Raw genomic sequence first — 17626 nt, forward strand, 5'->3', positions numbered from 1 at the left:
TAAGCAAGTTCTGAAAAACTGGAATTTTTTTTTTTTTTTAATAAGATGGGAGATGGAGTAATCAACAGTATGGTAGGCTAGTCAGAAACACATGCCCTACAGTCAGGCAGCCCTGGGCTCTGTCCTGGCTTTGCTTCTCATTAGTTTTATGACTCAGGAAGTCACTTCATCTCTGTGAACCTTGGTTCACTGGAAATGGGGACAATTATTAACTCATTATCCCCGCGATCAACTTCACACCACTGCTGTGAGGCTTAAATGAGATGCTATAGGGCGCAGCACACAGTTTGGGCCTGAAAAGATAGTCACTGTTATTACTAGTGATGCATAACGGAATTCACATGTCTTTTTCTTTTTTCCCCCTTAAGTTTAGGTCTTAAGAAAAAAACAATCTCCTCCTAACGAGGACTGTGATCACCTGCTGAAGACATGGCAGTTTCAGCTTAAGGAGCTTCTCATGAGATCAGTTCAAGAAGGTAAAAGGAAACCCTTGTTGGAAGTAGAAATAAATCCGTTGCTTTTTTTTCCAGGCAGAAAACAGCAAGGTGTGAGGGAACAATTCAAGATGGCCCAAGGGAACAAGGTAGAGCTGTCTGTAAAACCCAAACTCCTCTGCAAGTACACACAGTTCCAGCTGGACTGGATGTCCCCAGAAAAAAGTTGTTGTTTTAAACAAGCAAATCACTGTCACATCTCAAAAGTACCCATCTTACATGTTCTAGTTCAAGGGGAATGATTACCTCTTGTGCGGCAGGTTATCTGTTTAGGAGTTATTTCTGGCTGCTGCTATAGGGGAAAAAAGAAAAAAAACAGACTGAAAATCCACCTGCGATCCCTTTTATTCCCCCTCACCCTGCTCCTAAAGCTTACAAGTTTCCCTGCTGGTTGCACCACTTAAACCCAGTTTTTAACTAGAGATCCTAATAGAAGCCCTAATGAGTCTCTCTGGCTGGTAACCATACCCAATCTTTCATTAAATGGAAAACACATTTCCTGTCTCTGGAACATTCCTCCCTACTCCTTTATTAGTTAACTTTTATCAACTCCCTAATATTTATCATGTTCCAGGGAAGTGAGGATTCATTTAGCATTCCTGTGGCTCCTTGTTCCCTGCATTAAATAGAGGGAAAAATACCTTTTCTTCTCCAAGCCAAGACAAATTGCAGTAATGAAATCATTTTAAAGAGCCCTGACACCCCTAACCAAAGTCACCAACTGCAAAGGTTGCAGCTAAAGACAATCCCCCAGCCCACGCCCACTCTTGATTTTTACTGAGACTTACTTCCGAGTTTAGAGTCGTACAAGGACTCTACTTGCGTTCCCTATCCATCCCCGTGAAACAGGCACAAACCACACACACGTCTTGGAACTACTACGGGCTTACCTCCAGGGAATGCACATCAAACAAATGGGTGACCCGGGGCTGCCGGTCCCGCTCGTCTTCCAGGGACGAGGTAATGACATGGAATAACTCGTGGGCATCCTGTCAAAGGGCAAAGCAGCTTCAGAGACGCCCGACAGGGCCCTGGGTGCACCGCCAGGCAGAATCCTGCAGCTAAGAGGGCAGAATTGCTTTCCACCTTCTCAAGCTTCAGCCTATTAAATGGAACTTTATATCCCAGACATTTTCACCCCAAAGGCCCTCAACTAAGGGGTCCAAGGGGAGAGAGGAGAGCGAGCTGGGGCTGGTGGGGCTGCCTTCACACCAGCTGTCTCTGAGCCTGTTTCAGCTTTGTCAACAAGGCCCTGACCTCCACTCCACTGGACTGCTTTACTGTGGTAAAGCACACATGCGACATCCAAGCTGCCCTCTGAGCCTGTTTTTAGGCACACAGCCCTGTGGGGTGAAGCACACTCACACTGTTGTGTGACCATCAGCATAACTCATCTAGCTTTCCCAACCGAAACTCTGTCCCCATATAATTCTGACCCCACCCCCTCCCTGGTGGCCACCTCTATGTCCAGCAGTTTGGCTCCTTGTGGGAACTTGCACAAGGAATCATAGTGTTTGTCCTTCCATGACTGGCTCCACTGAGCTCGAAGTCTGTGAGGCTCACCCACGGTGTAGACTGTGTCAGCATCTCCTTCCTTCATAAAGTTGAGTAATATTCCTTTGTGTGTGTATATAAATACCTAAGCACATATAGGCATATATATTCTATTGCATGTGTGCGCATGCACACACGTGTGTGCGCACCCCCACCCACATCTTGTGTATCTGTTCCTACGCTGATGGACATGGAGCTGCTTCGACCTTCAGTGGTCGTGGATAGTACAGCTATGCATATGGGTGCACGAGTATCCGCCAGAGTCTGGCTTCCAGTTCTTTGGGGCACACACCTGGACATGGAATTGTTTATCATATGGCAGGGGGCTGCTCTCCCCAAAAGCCAAAACCATCCCTGGCTCTTCAGGGATGGGCGGGTCTCTCCTCCCCGGAATTCTGGAGGCACGGAGAGCTGTGCTCCCCCTGCGGTCACCAGGATGATCTTTTAAGAGGTAGATGTCTTTATTCCTCGGCTTTCAACGGTGAGCCAGCACACACGTTCCCATCGAAGGGCCTGCTCTTCCCGCCCCATCTTCACACAGTTGCCTCCTTCTCATCCTTCAAATTTCTGCTGGAAAGGCATGTCCTGAAGGAGACCCTCCTGCAAGGCCCCTCCCTGACACAAGCCTTCCCCTTCCACCTTCTGCTGGTGCAGCTGGTGAGGGGGGGTCCTCTACCTCCAACACACACCCCAAATTTCAGAGGACTCTGTCTCCCCTGCCTCAACCCCAGTCTGAGCCAGGCCATCAGCAGCCCGGATGCCTGCAACGGCCTCCTGACTTTCCTGTTTGCTCCCTCTGCCCCACTACGGTCTCCCTGGTACAGCACGTCCTGTTCAAACACAGACCAGGGCATAGCAGTCCCTGTTCCAGGCCGCCAGTGGCTCCCCACCACACACAGAACAGAAGCCCAACTCTGGCCCAGGGCACCCGGGGGCCCACACAATCTGCTCCTTGCCACTGTCTAAGCCCCTCCCTGCGACTGCCCTCCCACCCCTGGCCGCAGCCATGCTGGCCCCCTTGCCCTTCCCCAAACGTGGTATCCTCTCACCCTTCGAGGTCCTGTCTGAAGCTCCTCACAGGCCTCCCTTATTTTCAGACTTCAGGTCTCAGCAAAAACCTCACGTCTCCAGAAGAGCCTTCGCTACCTAAGGGAGTCTCTGCACTGTTTCTCTTCCTCCCACCCCCAGCTCTAGGCCCCCCAGCTCACACTGGCACATCAGCACACTTTTCTTCTTGTTAGTGGATCTTGAAATGACCTCTTTACTACCCACAGTCCTCTGCTAGAATATGAACTCCCTGCGAGCAGGAGCCCAGCAAGTCCCATTCGCCACCACGACCCCAGGCCCTCAACAGGCCCCACCTGAAGCAGGCATTCCACAAACATCTGCCACGTGTATCCATGAATCCCTCCCAGGCTAGGACAGCAGTCAGCAAGAGAGTGATGGGAGGTTCAAACATAAATGAGGCAAGGCCCTGGAGGGACTCACAACCCAGGGATAGATGGGGCAGCCTGGCTAGTGATCAAGCAGCGGTGCTAAGCCTGAAGGTGGACTGGCTCTTCCAGGGAGGCTCGCGGACAAGGCATCTGAAGTAGGAGCAGGGGTTCACCAAAGAGAAGAATCCCAAGATAGGCTGGAGTCAGACCCAAACCCTATTCTATCCCTGTTGGCCAAGGAACTACTTGGCCTTGAGACAAGGAATGTCTTGAAGCAGAGGGTAGCTTCGCTGTGCACTTCTGCACCAGAGGGGCCCAAATCCTGCCTCTGCCACTTCAACAGTGCTGCTGCCCCCTCGGAACAATTTGTTACTTAAACTGTAACCCCTGGAGGATTTTACTAGTTGCCAAGCACATTTAGATATGGCCTTAAGAAACACTGATACTGACAACAGGTCTTTGGGGAGAAGGATGATGTACGACCGTGAAGCTGGGCAGCTGGGTATGCCTGGCTTGCTCAGGGCGGATCGCCGCCCCTCCACAGAAGCTGGGCAGCTGGGGATGCCCGGCTCGCTCAGGGCGGAACGCCACCTGCTTCAGGGAAGCCGAGCACCCGGGAACGCCCAGTCAGCTCAGGGTGGAACGAAAACCGCCTGCTCCCCTTTTTCGTTGTCGCTCCTTTCTCTTCCCAGAAGTGCCCGTTGTTAGTTAGATGAGTCCTTTGAATGTGCTTGGTTAACTAGAAACCTGACCCTCCTCCTTGCTGGCCTGCAAGACGTGACTAACGTGTGACCTTCATCCATCCTTCTGTTGGCTATTGTTTTCTATCTAATAAAAGTGAGACTGTAGAGTTGCTCGTGGCAGCAGTCCTTTTCGACTGTTGTCCCCTGCTCCCAGTCTTTTGCAGCTGACTTGTTTGTGCCTAATTGTTCTCTCGTCGCCGACTGGAAGTGGCACAACAGCTGTGTAACTCTGGGATTCTCTGAACCTCAGTGTTCTCCTCGGCAAGATGGGGACAGTAACAGTGAGTCCTTACAGGTGTGCCATGGGGATGAATGCAGAGAAGTCACACGAGTCCAGCACCTGGCCCGATATGTCCCCCACAGCTCTAGCTCCAAAAAGTGTGTGGGAGTGCGAGTCTGCCGCTGACTGACCAGATCAGTGATGATGAAGATGCGCACAGGCCCCAGGCCAGGCAGGAGGAGGCCGATGGCCAGCCACGCCTGCCTCTTTCCAAGCACACCACAGCACTGAGTGGCTCGGTGATGACTGCAGGCTGAAGCTGCTGGAAACACTTCCCAAGAGGAATGGGGACATCGGCGGGTCCTTGACAGAAGAGCAGGACTTAGACAAAGGACCTGATGTCCTTGGGACTAAATCGCAGTCACTCACTCAGTTTAGGGAGAGGAAAACGAGGCTAAATCCTGTCAGCTACCAGAGGAGGATTTAGTACGCATTTTCTAAATGGAAAAACATTTCAATAGACAAGGGATTCATCGAGACACACTGTAAGAGAGTTGAAACCATCAACACTGTGTTTAAAAAGGAACACCTGCTTGGCTTCAGCCTAGGATGGAAACAGACGTAGTCTTTAAAAATAAGGGGAGCTGGAAAGGCTTCCCACTTCACTTTCCAGCATTTTTAAATGCTTTTCACTCCCAGCCTACCCTTTTGGGGGCCTAAAGGCCGTCTCCCATTTCTCAGGTCCGCTGTCTGGACAGCGGAGGCAGGAGCACCCAACACAGAGCTGGCCAAAGCCAGCCAGGAATGTGGCCAGGGCGGACGGTAGACGACCTGTCCCTACAACTTCACCATCTCAGCTTCGGCCAGACTCACTGTCCAGACTAGCGCTCTGAGGACGACGACGGTGGCCAGGACCAAAAAGCGCAGTGAATCTGTAGTCGTGCAAAAACGGGTCCGAGGGGCTGGAGGAAGGCCCTGGGGTTTCCCAGTACACCTGCTCAAGGCCAGGGGCCACTTCAATTAATCTAACCTCTAAAAACAGATTTTTTTTTTTAAATGAGGATGTGGTTCAAAAAAGGGTCTCACCTGAATCTCTCTCTGCTTCTACGGTAAAGCCACCTGCTTGCTGCTCTCCAAAGGACCCAGGTAATCAAGTGCAAAGTCACTCAAGGACCAAACAGAGGCTCGCTCTTTGGCAACTGTTCAAACCCTATCCTGTGAACCTTCCACCCACTGGGAAAACAAAAACAAAACCAAAACAGCGGTCTTTTTCCTGACCACGAGAACAGGAACAAAGTTCATGATCTGGTCCCAGAATACTAAACTGCCAGAGAAATGTACATTCAGGCGAGGCAAGTGCAAGCTCAACACTGGCATTTATTCCTCATGCCGCAGCATCGAGGCTGGTTTTCAACCCTCATTGCTAGCACAGGCCCCAATGCGTGCGTGAGTGGGCAGGACTTTGAATGGGGTGTTTACCTGTTCTTCAAAGGAAGAGATCTGCCATCTGTACATTCTTAAGACATCCAACAAGCAGCTTGCATCTAAGACCTCATCGTCGGTGACTTCTTGGCAGGACAGAGCTGGAAAGCAGAAAGGCAATTGTTAGATTCTCTGGCAAAACAACAAACCAGGAAATGTACCCCCCACAACATATCAAAGCTAATTAAGCATCTCACTGTAAAATTCACCTTGGAATTACAGCTCTTTCATTATTCCTCTCTGTAGCTTTACTCAAGGCTTAGAGGGCTGTTAGGCACTGTGTGTTTCCTGAGTGAATGTGATTTTTTCATGAGCCTGTAGCATTTAAATGAAGAAATCGGCTTCAGCTTTTTGAATTACTGTCTCGATATAAACTGTTGTAAGATTTCTACTGAATGAAATGGTTTTAACTCACAACTCTGAGGGCAGAAGGGCCCTTAAACATTTCATCTAGTCCAAGCCACACTCAATGCTTGACTCGCCTCTATTGGACTCTCTCTGAGGCCACAGGGCCTTCGCTTATGTCCGTCCGCCCTGGAGTTTCTGATTATCACGGTAAAGCACCAAGCCATATGTGGCAGCCTGAAGGGGACTGCTGTGGGGTTTACTTTTCTTTCTTTCACGTAGGCTCCAGGGCCAGTGTAGAGCCCAACATGGGGCTTGAACTAATGACCGTGAGATCAAGACCTGAGCTAAGATCAAGAACCAGACACTCAACCGACTGAGCCAATCAGGTGCCCCTGAGTTTACTTTTCAGTCATAAGTAGGAATCAAGCCTAATGAACAAAAACACAAGTGTGATGGGCTTATGAGTTTACATTATAGTTACAGCTAGATCAAGGATTGGCAAATGTTGTCAAGGGTCAGACAAAAGACATTTTTGGCTTTGCGAGCTCTGCAGCAGCTACTCAACTCTGCTATCATAGCATCCCAGCAGCCATAAAGAGCAAGTAAATGGGCACAAATGTTTCAATAAAACTTTATTGACGAAAGCACGCAGTGGGGCAGACATGGTCGGCACACCATAGTTTGCTGATTTCCTGATCTTGCTGACCCCCTCCACAGTATATTTCACTGGACCACGACTGCTAGAGTATGGAAGATAAAAATACTGGGGCCAAACAGACACATGAAAAAGTGCTCCATATCACTCGGCATCAGGGAAATACAAATCAAAACCACAATGAGATATCACCTCACACCAGTCAGAATGGCTAAAATCAACAAGTCAGGAAATGACAGATGCTGGCGAGGATGCGGAGAAAGGGGAACCCTCCTACACTGTTGGTGGGAATGCAAGCTGGTGCAGCCACTCTGGAAAACAGCATGGAGGTTCCTCAAAATGTTGAAAATAGAACTGCCCTATGACCCGGCAATTGCACTATTGGGTATTTACCCTAAAGATACAAAAATAGTGATCCAAAGGGGCACGTGCACCCAAATGTTTATAGCAGCAATGTCCACAATAGCCAAACTATGGAAAGAACCTAGATGTCCATCAACAGATGAATGGATCAAGAAGATGTGGTATATATACACAATGGAATGCTATGCAGCCATCAAAAGAAATGAAATCTTGCCATTTGCGACAACATGGATGGAACTAGAGCGTATCATGCTTAGCGAAATAAGTCAAGCAGAGAAAGACAACTATCATATGATCTCCCTGATATGAGGAAGTGGTGATGCAACATGGGGGCTTAAGTGGGTACGAGAAGAATAAATGAAACAAGATGGGATTGGGAGGGAGACAAACCATAAGTGACTCTTAATCTCACAAAAAAAACTGAGGGTTGCTGGGGGGAGGGGGTTTGGGAGAAGGGGGTGGGATTATGGACATTGGGGAAGGTATGTGCTTTGGTGAGTGCTGTGAAGTGTGTAAACTTGGTGATTCACAGACCTGTACCCCTGGGGATAAAAATATATGTTTATAAAAAAAAATTAAATCTGTAGATTTTAACTATTAAAAAAAGTGTCATCTCAAAAAAAAAAAAAAAAATACTGGGGCCAGGGGCGTCTGGGTGGCTCAGTGGGTAGGGCCTCTGCCTTTGGCTCTGGTCATGATCCCAGGGTCCTGGGATCGAGCCCCACATCGGGCTCTCTGCTCCACGGGGAGACTGCTTTCTCCTCTCTCTCTGCCTGTTTGTGATCTCTGTCAAATAAATAAATAAAATCTTAAAAAAAAAAAATACTGGGGCCTGCCACCTCAGGGCAGCTTCCCAAATGCAATTAACTCTGGGAAAACGAAGCTAGCCTATTTCTTCTCTTTGATCTGCAGTTGGTGAACTTGAGACAATCCTTTGACTACTTCAGGTTCTGACTTGGGAGGTTCTGAGCAACCTCCATCTGGATCTGAATGTGGTGGTGCCTCTGGGGGGTAACGTGGGGAGCAGCAGCAGCCCAGTAGCCAGTGCTAAGTCCTGAGGCCTGTCTTACCAGGGCAGATCTATCCTGGTGTCAGACTTTTATCCTCCAGAACAAAGGGAGCCTTTTCAGAAGGCAACTGTACTTCCCTTTCTCCTCCTACACTCCTCAGTGTAGCCTGTCAGTTGGCTTTTTTCCTCCAAAGGAAAATTTTACTGTCCCCTTTAGCCTAATTTTGCCCAAAATGCTGTGGGACGATTTGGCAGTATCTACGACTTTTCATATCCTACAATTCATATCCTAGTATCTCTCTCAGGATCTATGCTAGGGAAACAAAGGCTTGTATGCACTATGGGCGCAAATAAGAACATTCACTGTAGCCTGTTTATGACAACAAGGCCCCGGAGGCAAACAAATAGCTAAATAATAGTATCTTATGGATACTGTGCAACTGTGAAAGTGAACGAGGTTTGCAAATCGCACGTATAAGGGACGGATATCCAGAACATATTAAGAGTACCTAAGACATAACAATAAAAACAGACAACCCAATTCAAAAATGGAGAAGGGACTGGAGTAGACATTTACAAAATGAAAACAAACACAAAAAACACAACTATACAAATGGCGAGAAACACAGGAAAACTCCTGCTCAACAATACTTCTCAGTAGGGATGCAGATCAAAAACCACAACGAGATGATCGCCTCACACCCAAGACTGCTACTGTCAAAAAGACAGACAATAACAAGTGTTGGCGAGGATGTGGAGAGTTAGAGCGCTGCGTGCACTGTCAGGGGAAGGCAAAATGGTGCATCTGCCCTGGAAAACAGCATGACAAGTCCTCAAAAGAATTAAACAGAATTTCCACCTGATCTAGTAATTCCGCTTCTAGGTATAGACCCCAAAAGAATTAGGAGCAGGGACATCAATAGAAATCTGTACAGCCATGCTCACAGAAGCATTATTCACAGTAGCCAGTGGGGGAACCACACAAATGTCCCTTGACTTATGAATGGACAAACAAAATGCCACATGTACACACAATGGGGTATTATTCCTCTGAAGCCTTAAACAGGAATGGAATTCTGCCCCACACTACAGCGTGGATGAACCTCAAGGACATGATGCTGAGTGAAATAAGCCAGAAGCACGAGGACAAACACTGTAGGATTCCACTCTGGGAGATACAGAATCAAACTCATAGACAGAAAGTACGACTGTGGCTTCCAGGATCTGGGGGACTAAGGAGAATGGGAAGTCACTGCTTAATAGACACAGTTTCAGGACAGGATGATGGAAAAGTTCTGTGTGTAGAGAAGAGTGGGTTCGGTTACCCAACAATGCAAAGGTACTCAAAATGCTACCCAAACATGCACTTAAAAATGGTTAAGATGGTACCTGCTTTATGTTATGGATATTTTACCATAATTTTTATTTTTATTTTTTTTTTTTTTTAAAGATTTTATTTATTTATTTGTCAGAGACAGAGGGAGAGAGAGCAAGTGAGCACAGGCAGACAGAGAGGCAGGCAGAGGCAGAGGGAGAAGCAGGCTCCCTGCCGAGCAAGGATCCTGATGTGGGACTCGATCCCAGGACTCTGGGATCATGACCTGAGCCGAAGGCAGCTGCTTAACCAACTGAGCCACCCAGGTGTCCCACCATAATTTTTAAAAAGTGGCCAGTGGGAATGAGCAGGCAACCCACAGAAGATATAAGCCCGATAAACTCACAAAGAGAAAAAAACGAATGAGGTAGGGCTATGTGTGCTAAAACAGACACTCTTGCACCATTATGCTATTTGGTTATGAAAAAACATAAACATAACAATATATAATTTCTACGGGTGCTTAGAAGCATATTTAAGTGCACAGAAAATGGTCTGGAAGGATACATTTGTATTTTTCTTTGGAAAGAAATGAGGGGAATGGGAGCAGGGCAGTGATAAAGGGGAACTGTCACTTTATGCGTGATGCTTTAAATTTTAGCAGCAGAGTGTATTCAAGCGTTACTTGTGAAATTAAAAATTATCTCTAAGACCCAAAATAAACGACCCTGAAAAGCAGAGACAGGGAAGGGAGCCTAGACTCTAGGTGTAGCACGGCTCCAGTTCCCAGCCCTGGGTCACGCATGTGAAGAGGGAAGACCAGCGGTCATGCTGGGACAGGTACTCAACCTGTGTTGTACTGCCCACATTTCAGCTTTCCGCTCTGGGATGGTACTTGCTTACAACAGGGGAGCAGAAGAAATTACTTTCAAATTGCCTGTGATACAGAAGAGCAGAACTCGCTTTCCGTGTCAAGCTGAGATCACCTGGGAACACATCTCTGCAAAGCAACAGTGAACCGAGTGTTTTCTAAATCCAGTTTTTTTCCTGACTGTGAGAGGGATATATGCTTACTGTTGAGAGCTTTAGAAATACGGTTGTTATAAGAGACTCTTAATCTCACAAAACAAACTGAGGGTTGCTGGGGGGAGGGGGGTAGGGAGAGGGTGGTTGAGTTATGGACATTGGGGAGGGTATGTGCTATGGTGAGTGCTGTGAAGTGTGTAAGCCTGATGGTTCACAGACCTGTACCCCTGGAGCTAGTAATACATTATATACTAATAAAATTTAAAAAAAAATTTAAAACAGAATAATAATAATTAAAAAAAAAAAAAGAAATACAGTTGTTTTGTTTTAAGGTTTCCAAACTGTCAGCTGCACAAGACCAAAACTGCCAAGGTGAACGTTTTGGTGTTTTCCTGTCCAGCCTCTATCTGTGGAAATCTTTGCTTTGCTGAAGTCAAATACAACATACTTCAAACACCGCTCTTTTAAACTTAACAAAAAACACTTGGCAAAGATGAATTCATAATGGCTACATAATATTCCAGTGACTGCTTAATCATTCTCCTGTGGGACCCCCTCCCCTGCTTTCCTTTGTAACCAGGTGTTGGGAAATCTTTGCACACTTCCCAGCATTTCCCCAATTGTGTTCTGTGGAATGTCCTCAGGATGTGAAGAGATGTTATGGGAGGAAAAATTAGTTATACAGGCAAAAAGCTGGTTTAAAAACAAAGGTGGAGGGCGCCTGGGTGGCTCAGTGGGTTAAAGCCACTGCCTTCAGCTCAGGTCATGGTCTCAGGATCCTGGGATCGACTCCCACATCGGGCTCTCTGCTCGGCAGGGAGCCTGCTTCTCTCTCTCTCTCTCTCTCTCTCTCTCTCTGTCTCTCTCTGCCTGCCTCTCCATCTACTTGTGATCTCTCTCTGTCAAATAAATAAATAAAATCTTAAAAAAAAAAAAATGAAGGTGGACGGGTGACCTCTTCAAACCCATGTGAAGCCTGTATAACAGTGACTCCCTTGGCTCAGCACCCCTAGTCAGCCACTCTGGAGCTCGTGGGCTCTTACAACTCCATTTCAGGCTAGTGTCAATCATGGTCAATGGAATTCCCAGGTCAGATGGTACTGGACACTTTGCAAGCTAGTACCGTGTCGTTCCAAGCTGCTCTCCATAAAGCTGGCCCTGTGTTGCCCTGCCACCAGCACATGTGAACATGTTGTCCAACAGCTGGGCAGGTCTGTGGAGTTTTCAGTCTTTGCTGACAGGCAGCACAGTGATAACTTCACTGTTAAGGTTATTTCTATATCTTTGATGACAGCCAAGTTGCATATCTGAATGCCTGTTAGATATTCTTCCCATCTATCTAAATACAGTGTACTATTTCTTCTGTGAACTACCTTATCGCTTAGTCTAAGACACTTCTTTTTTCTAAACTTTAATAAGCCAGATTACTTCTTACAACCAAAATGCTTAAGTGGCAGTGGATTTGTTCTCTTCCCTAAAAAGCTGTTAATACACTGACAATTTTCAAAAACAAATGGTTACATCTTTAATTTTTTTTTTTAATTACTGTTTGTATCTACTGCACCCACAGTGTTTTTTGGTTTTCTTTTTCCATGATGATCTGTGTTTCACACAGAAGCTATTAACCCTCTGCCTGCCCTCAGGGCTGCTGCTTTCAAAAGGTACACAATCCCCTTGAAGTTCCCGAGTAGATACCTTTGAGGAGGTGCAATAGCGTTAAGGATAAATACTGGTGGGGAGGGGCCTCCTTCTGATCCCGGGTGTACTGGGTGGTAAACTCTTCCAGCCACTTGATGAAAGCGGGGCAGGCAGACAGGCCTTGCAGCAGGGAGTTCATGAAGCAGGTGTTCCCTAAGTTGACAAGGCCAGGTACCAGCCCTGAAAAACGTGGGGGAAAGAAGAGAAAAGCACATCACACTGGACCAACTCTTTCTCTCCCACTTGGGAGCCAGGGTTTTTGCACTGGAACCTGACACCAAAAATCCCAATCTCAGGAAGTCCTTATCCACAGACATCAGGGGGCCAGGCATTCTGTTTGTACCAAGGCCTGGTCCTAGTGCTGCTCCTTCAGAAGACTGTAAGCAACAGAAGGACATGTCCCCTGTCATGGGTTACTTCTGACCGCCACCACAGTGTCTGGCACGGCTTGTACAAAACACTTCGTAACATCTCTCTCTCATTCTCTCTCTCCTTTGATAAGAAAGCAACATCAGAACAGAAGAAAACAATTGTTCTTTTGTTGCTCCCCAAAACAATGATTTTGTTCTTATAATCAGTGCGAAAGATATGACCAGAGAAATTCTGATCAGTCTTTCTGCAATGAGATCCACAAAATTTGACATACTTCCCTTTTCTGCTTAAATCTTTTCAAAAAACTTTTTTATTATGAAGGTTCTCATAACTTTTTTCAAAAAACTTTTTATTACGAAGGTTCTCTTTTACACATGCATAAAACGAGAGGCTATATAATCAACTCCAATCATAACCACCCCCCCGATTTAACAATGATCAACATTTTGCTATACCGATCCTTTTTTTTTGTTTGCTTGTTGTAGCTGAATTTTAAGCAACATAAGTAGAGTAGCATTTACAAAAGGGGCACATTTCAAAATAAGGAAATAGAATTTTGTATTAAAGATGGTAGCTGGCAACTCTTACTAGCTGACTAGCAGCTAGTCAGTGAAACCACAAACGTGTCACACAATTGGTCAGCTGTACTACTGAACAACACAGGCACCAGAGGAAGAACAGTTAGACAATTAAGCCACGTGAACTTTTTCATTACAGAGCATGTCTCAAACTCAAGATTTTGGAGGGGAAGAAACAGAAATCTTTGCACAATAGGGTCTAAAATAATGAGTCATTAAAAATAATTTCTGCTTAAAAGGAAGCAATGTCCAAAACTGGAGATACGAGAGAACAAAAAATGCCCTCCTCTTTTTGTACTGTTTTGGGACAGTAAGGGCTTGGGTCAAGTCTACGGACTATGATGTGATAACCTCATTCTTACCTTTTCTACGCTTCTTTCTTTCTGTAATAGGACCCCAAATCACATAGATGCCTGCAGCAAGGGCAGCAGCAATTCCACCTATAACACCCCAGTTCTTCATGACTCTGTATCTGGAAAGGAAAATAAGTTTACCGTCTTCCCGCATCCCAAACGCAGCACGTGTAAATACAGATACAGGTACAAAGAAATAACATTTAATCAAAATAACCGACTGACCCACTAAACACCTAATGTTCAAGCTAAACATTCTCATACAGTAAAGGGTTATATCTTGAAACTCAGCATGTTCAGACACTAGGATTTAAAGCCTAAGGCAGGTCACAGAAGCCCCGTCTCACTCAGAGGGGGATCTCAGGTTTTCCCCTTACTCTGCCTCCCATGCTGGCACCACATTGGCTATGTCAGGGCCTTTGCCTGGAATGCTCTCCCCGCTCCCCGGATCACTGCATGGCTCTCTCTCTCTCCCCTCCCCTGCACTTCTAACCAACAGTGAGAACCTGCACTGCTGGTCCCTTCTACCCAGTTCTGCATTTTCTTTTTATCACCTTCACTTATTAACTACAGTTATTGTCTGTGTCCCTCACTGGAGAGCAAAGTCCCTGGGGGCAGGGATCTTTGTCTATTTTATATACCCCAAGTCTCTAGATCATGCCTGGCACCTAAGAGGTTCCTAATAGTATTTACTGGATGATTACACACTGGAGAAAAATTATAGAAATGAATCTATCTTTTAGAAATAAACAGGGAGGGGAGCCTGGGTGGCTCAGATGGTTAAGCACCTGCCTTCGGCTCAGGTCATGATCCCTGTGTCCTGGGATCAAGTCCTGCATCGGGCTCCCTGCTCAGGGGGGAAGCTGCTTCTCCCTCTGCCTATCTCTCTGTCTCTCATAAATTAAAAAAAAAAAAACAAAAAAAAAAAACTTAAAGAAAAAAAGAGTATTAAACAGGAAGGAGGCACACAATAGTATAAATGATCTTCTAAATCTTTACTAAATTAAAAATGTCTTAACTTGAGGCTTAAGCAATGAAGTTATTCTCTTACCACAGACACTTAAGCAATTTAAAAGTTTTTATACAAAGTTATGTATTTCCAGCAAATAAGACAAACAACATGTGGGTGAATATCTATATATGCTATATATACTTGGACAGATGTGTTTGATATGTATATGTGTATGATATATTCTTATTCCAATGTATGCAGATGAACACCCTTTGGAGCTCAGCTCAGTCAACATTAACTCAAGACAGAGTCACTAGTGTTACCAATAACTCTGTCTACAACAACCAACATCTTCCTAATATCATAACTAATATGGCACATAACTGATAACTAAATTCCAAATAAATCTTTGTACTCTGGAACAAAGTCAAGAGAATGCACACAGAACTTGGTTAAAAAAGGGGAGTTGCAGGCGCCTGGGTGACTCAGTTGTTAAGCGTCTGTCTTTGGCTCAGGTCATGATCCCAGGGCCCTGGGATCAAGCCCCGCATCAGGCTCCCTGTTCAGTGGGGAGCCTGCTTCTCCCTCTACCACTCCTCCTGCTTGTGTTCCCTCTCTCACTGCCTCTCTCAAATACATAAATAAAATCTTTAAAAAAAGAAGAAGAAGAAAAAGAAAGGGGAGTTGCCTTAATCTGGTTCAATTAAGGCTCTGCTCTTCCTTAGGGCATCATTTTCCCTTCTCAGGCTCAGCTCTGTCACCTGTACGACCAAGAGACCTGCTTCACGGGCGCTAGGGCATACGAGGCAAAGATGAGGGCTTAACAAACATTAGCTACTACAATTACTAAGTATTAACCATCTCAACTGCATTCGGCAAAGTTATTCTTGAATTTCTTAGTGCTGTATTGTGCTGACTTCCACACAACAGGTGTATTAACAAAAGTGCCTGGAAAAGTTAAAAGAACCATTACTGAAATTCTAAAGCACTTTACAACTGCTTTAAATTTCTTAAGCAAACACTAATATTTAAGGATGCATACTCTATGCCAGGCACTGTGACAATCTTATCTCATCCTAAAAACAATCCCACAGAGGTAGGTTCTATTATCATCTTTCTTTTCTTTTCTTTTCTTTTTTAAGATTTTTATTTACTTTAGAGAGAGCAAGAGCAGGGGAAAGGGAAGAAGGAGAGGGAGAAGCAAATTCCCCTGCTGAGCAGAGAGCCCGATGCTGGGCTCGATCCCAGGACCCTGAGATCAGGACCTGGGCTGAAGCCAGATGCTTAACTGAATGAGCCACCCACGTGCCCCTATCATCTTAATTTTCATGTTAGAGTGCAGCCAACTTGGTCAAAGTGAGTGAGGCAGCATTGAACTGAATTCATGCCAAGTGTGTGCTTAAAACCACAAACCTCCTGACGGAAACTGAAGGACAGATGGGAGAGAGGACTTGCCCAGGTCCTCAGCAAGGTATGGACAAAAAATCCAGTGAAATTTGGTGACTCTGGAAACCCCCATCCCTCTGCAAAACGACAACACAGGAGAGCAGTGGGGTCTAGGAGTAAAAAGATCTGTCTTTTCCCCCAGCTCTACTGTGAGGTCAGCTGTAGGCCACAGGCAAAACCGTCTCAAGGCCCGTTTCCCACCTACAGAATGGGGGCACTGGACAGGACAGCCATTGAGGGCTCCCAGCACTGGCATAATAAGCTCTTTAAACCTGCTCCAGTTCCAGAGGAAAGAAGCTAGGCTGAGCAACAGGTCTCAGTCATTTAGGGTCAATAATGCGGACGCAGTGTTCAGCTCTCAAGACTGGAGCCCATGGGAGGATGAAGAAAAGAAGGGAAAGAGGGACCCTGACATGACTGGGGGCCCATACTATTGGGGTTCTAGCAGGAATGGGAGACCTTAACAGAACTGGAAGCCTTTACAGGTTAAGGAGTCCTGATCTGTTCTGGGACCCTTGCAAGACAGAGATTCACAAATCAGACTGAAGACCCACATTGAATAAGGGATCCCTGGCTTGACTGGGGGATGGAGGATGACAGGAATAGGGGTACTGACAAAATGGGGTAAGGGCTAGCAGACCTGGTTGGCTTTGCAGGGCTGTGAGAACCACGGCAGGACTGGGGAGCTTGCGGCTCAGGGCACGACAAGACTGGGGAGCCCAAAAGGACTGGGTGTACCCTGAAAGGATTAAGGGGTCCTGGAAGGCCTGCGCGGCGGCACTGAAAGGTCTGAGGGCCACTGGCAGAATTCGAGGCTTTGACAAGCCTGAGGGTGTCTGGAAGTTCCGGGGACAAGGACAGGATTGGAGGAGGATATGGCAGGTGGGGGGCAGGGCACTGAGAATTTGGGGCGCTAACAGCACTGGGGAGGGCTGACAGAATTGGCGTTGCCGAAGAAATGGAGGGCCTGGAGGCTCATCCGCGGTCCCGCTTCGCGGCCTGGGCCTCCAACCGAGCCCAACGCAGAACCTCCGGAATGCTTGCTCCTGCTAGCGCCGTGAAAGGCCGCCGCAGGCCCAGGCTGGGGACCCTGGCCCCGGCCTCTCCGGCCGCCCCGCCCCCCAAGGCTCACCTGACGGCCGCCCCGGTCCGCAGGAAGCGCTGGATGGCCCGGTCCGCCGCGGTCATCGCCGCCTGAGCCCGGGTGCTCAGCATCGCGGCCGCGCGGGAGACCCGCCGCCGCCCCCGCCACTACCACCGCGCTGGACCGAGGGCTCGGAAGGTTCCCGAGGCGGCGGAACCTGCAGCCGTGGTCCCAGCTCCTCTGGGGAAGGTAGGACGAAGGACTGGCTCCCCTGAGAACCGGAAGTAGCTGCCGCCGGAGAACAAGAGCCGACGGACCACATCCTTGTTTTCCCATTTCCCCCTTAGCAACCGGCGTCAGCGTCGGTTACCAAGGGAGGCCCTGTGACTCAGGCCCTCTGGGTGTTCAACTTGTGCTTTGGCTCCGTGCATTTTAAATGTCCCACTTCCAGCTCCTGAGACCATTTTAATTTTTTTAGTTATAAAGAGGGCAGGCCCG

General features: G+C 47.1%; 1 protein-coding gene across 5 annotated transcripts in view; it reads right to left on the minus strand.

Annotated features, from left to right (window-relative positions):
• The window catches only part of USP30 (ubiquitin specific peptidase 30), a 28574-nt gene extending 11189 nt beyond the window's left edge, over nt 1-17385 (minus strand). For 4 of the 5 annotated variants that reach the window (XR_009346115.1, XR_009346116.1, XR_009346114.1 and 1 more), the window contains exons 1-6: nt 17177-17385; nt 13656-13765; nt 12341-12523; nt 5927-6030; nt 1385-1483; nt 741-786 (exon numbers count right to left, since the gene is read on the minus strand). Coding sequence is in view for 2 of the 5 variants with exons in the window: in XM_059140608.1 (XP_058996591.1) it covers nt 741-786; nt 1385-1483; nt 5927-6030; nt 12341-12523; nt 13656-13765; nt 17177-17259 (625 nt within the window). In the remaining 3 variants the exon portion in view is untranslated. The remainder of the gene's footprint in view (nt 1-740; nt 787-1384; nt 1484-5926; nt 6031-12340; nt 12524-13655; nt 13766-17176) is intronic. The other variant, XM_059140610.1, reaches the window with a different exon arrangement.
• Nucleotides 17386-17626: the final 241 nt, after the last annotated feature.

Source organism: Mustela lutreola, chromosome 11 (assembly GCF_030435805.1).
Source record: "Mustela lutreola isolate mMusLut2 chromosome 11, mMusLut2.pri, whole genome shotgun sequence".
Classification (NCBI taxonomy): domain Eukaryota; kingdom Metazoa; phylum Chordata; class Mammalia; order Carnivora; family Mustelidae; genus Mustela; species Mustela lutreola.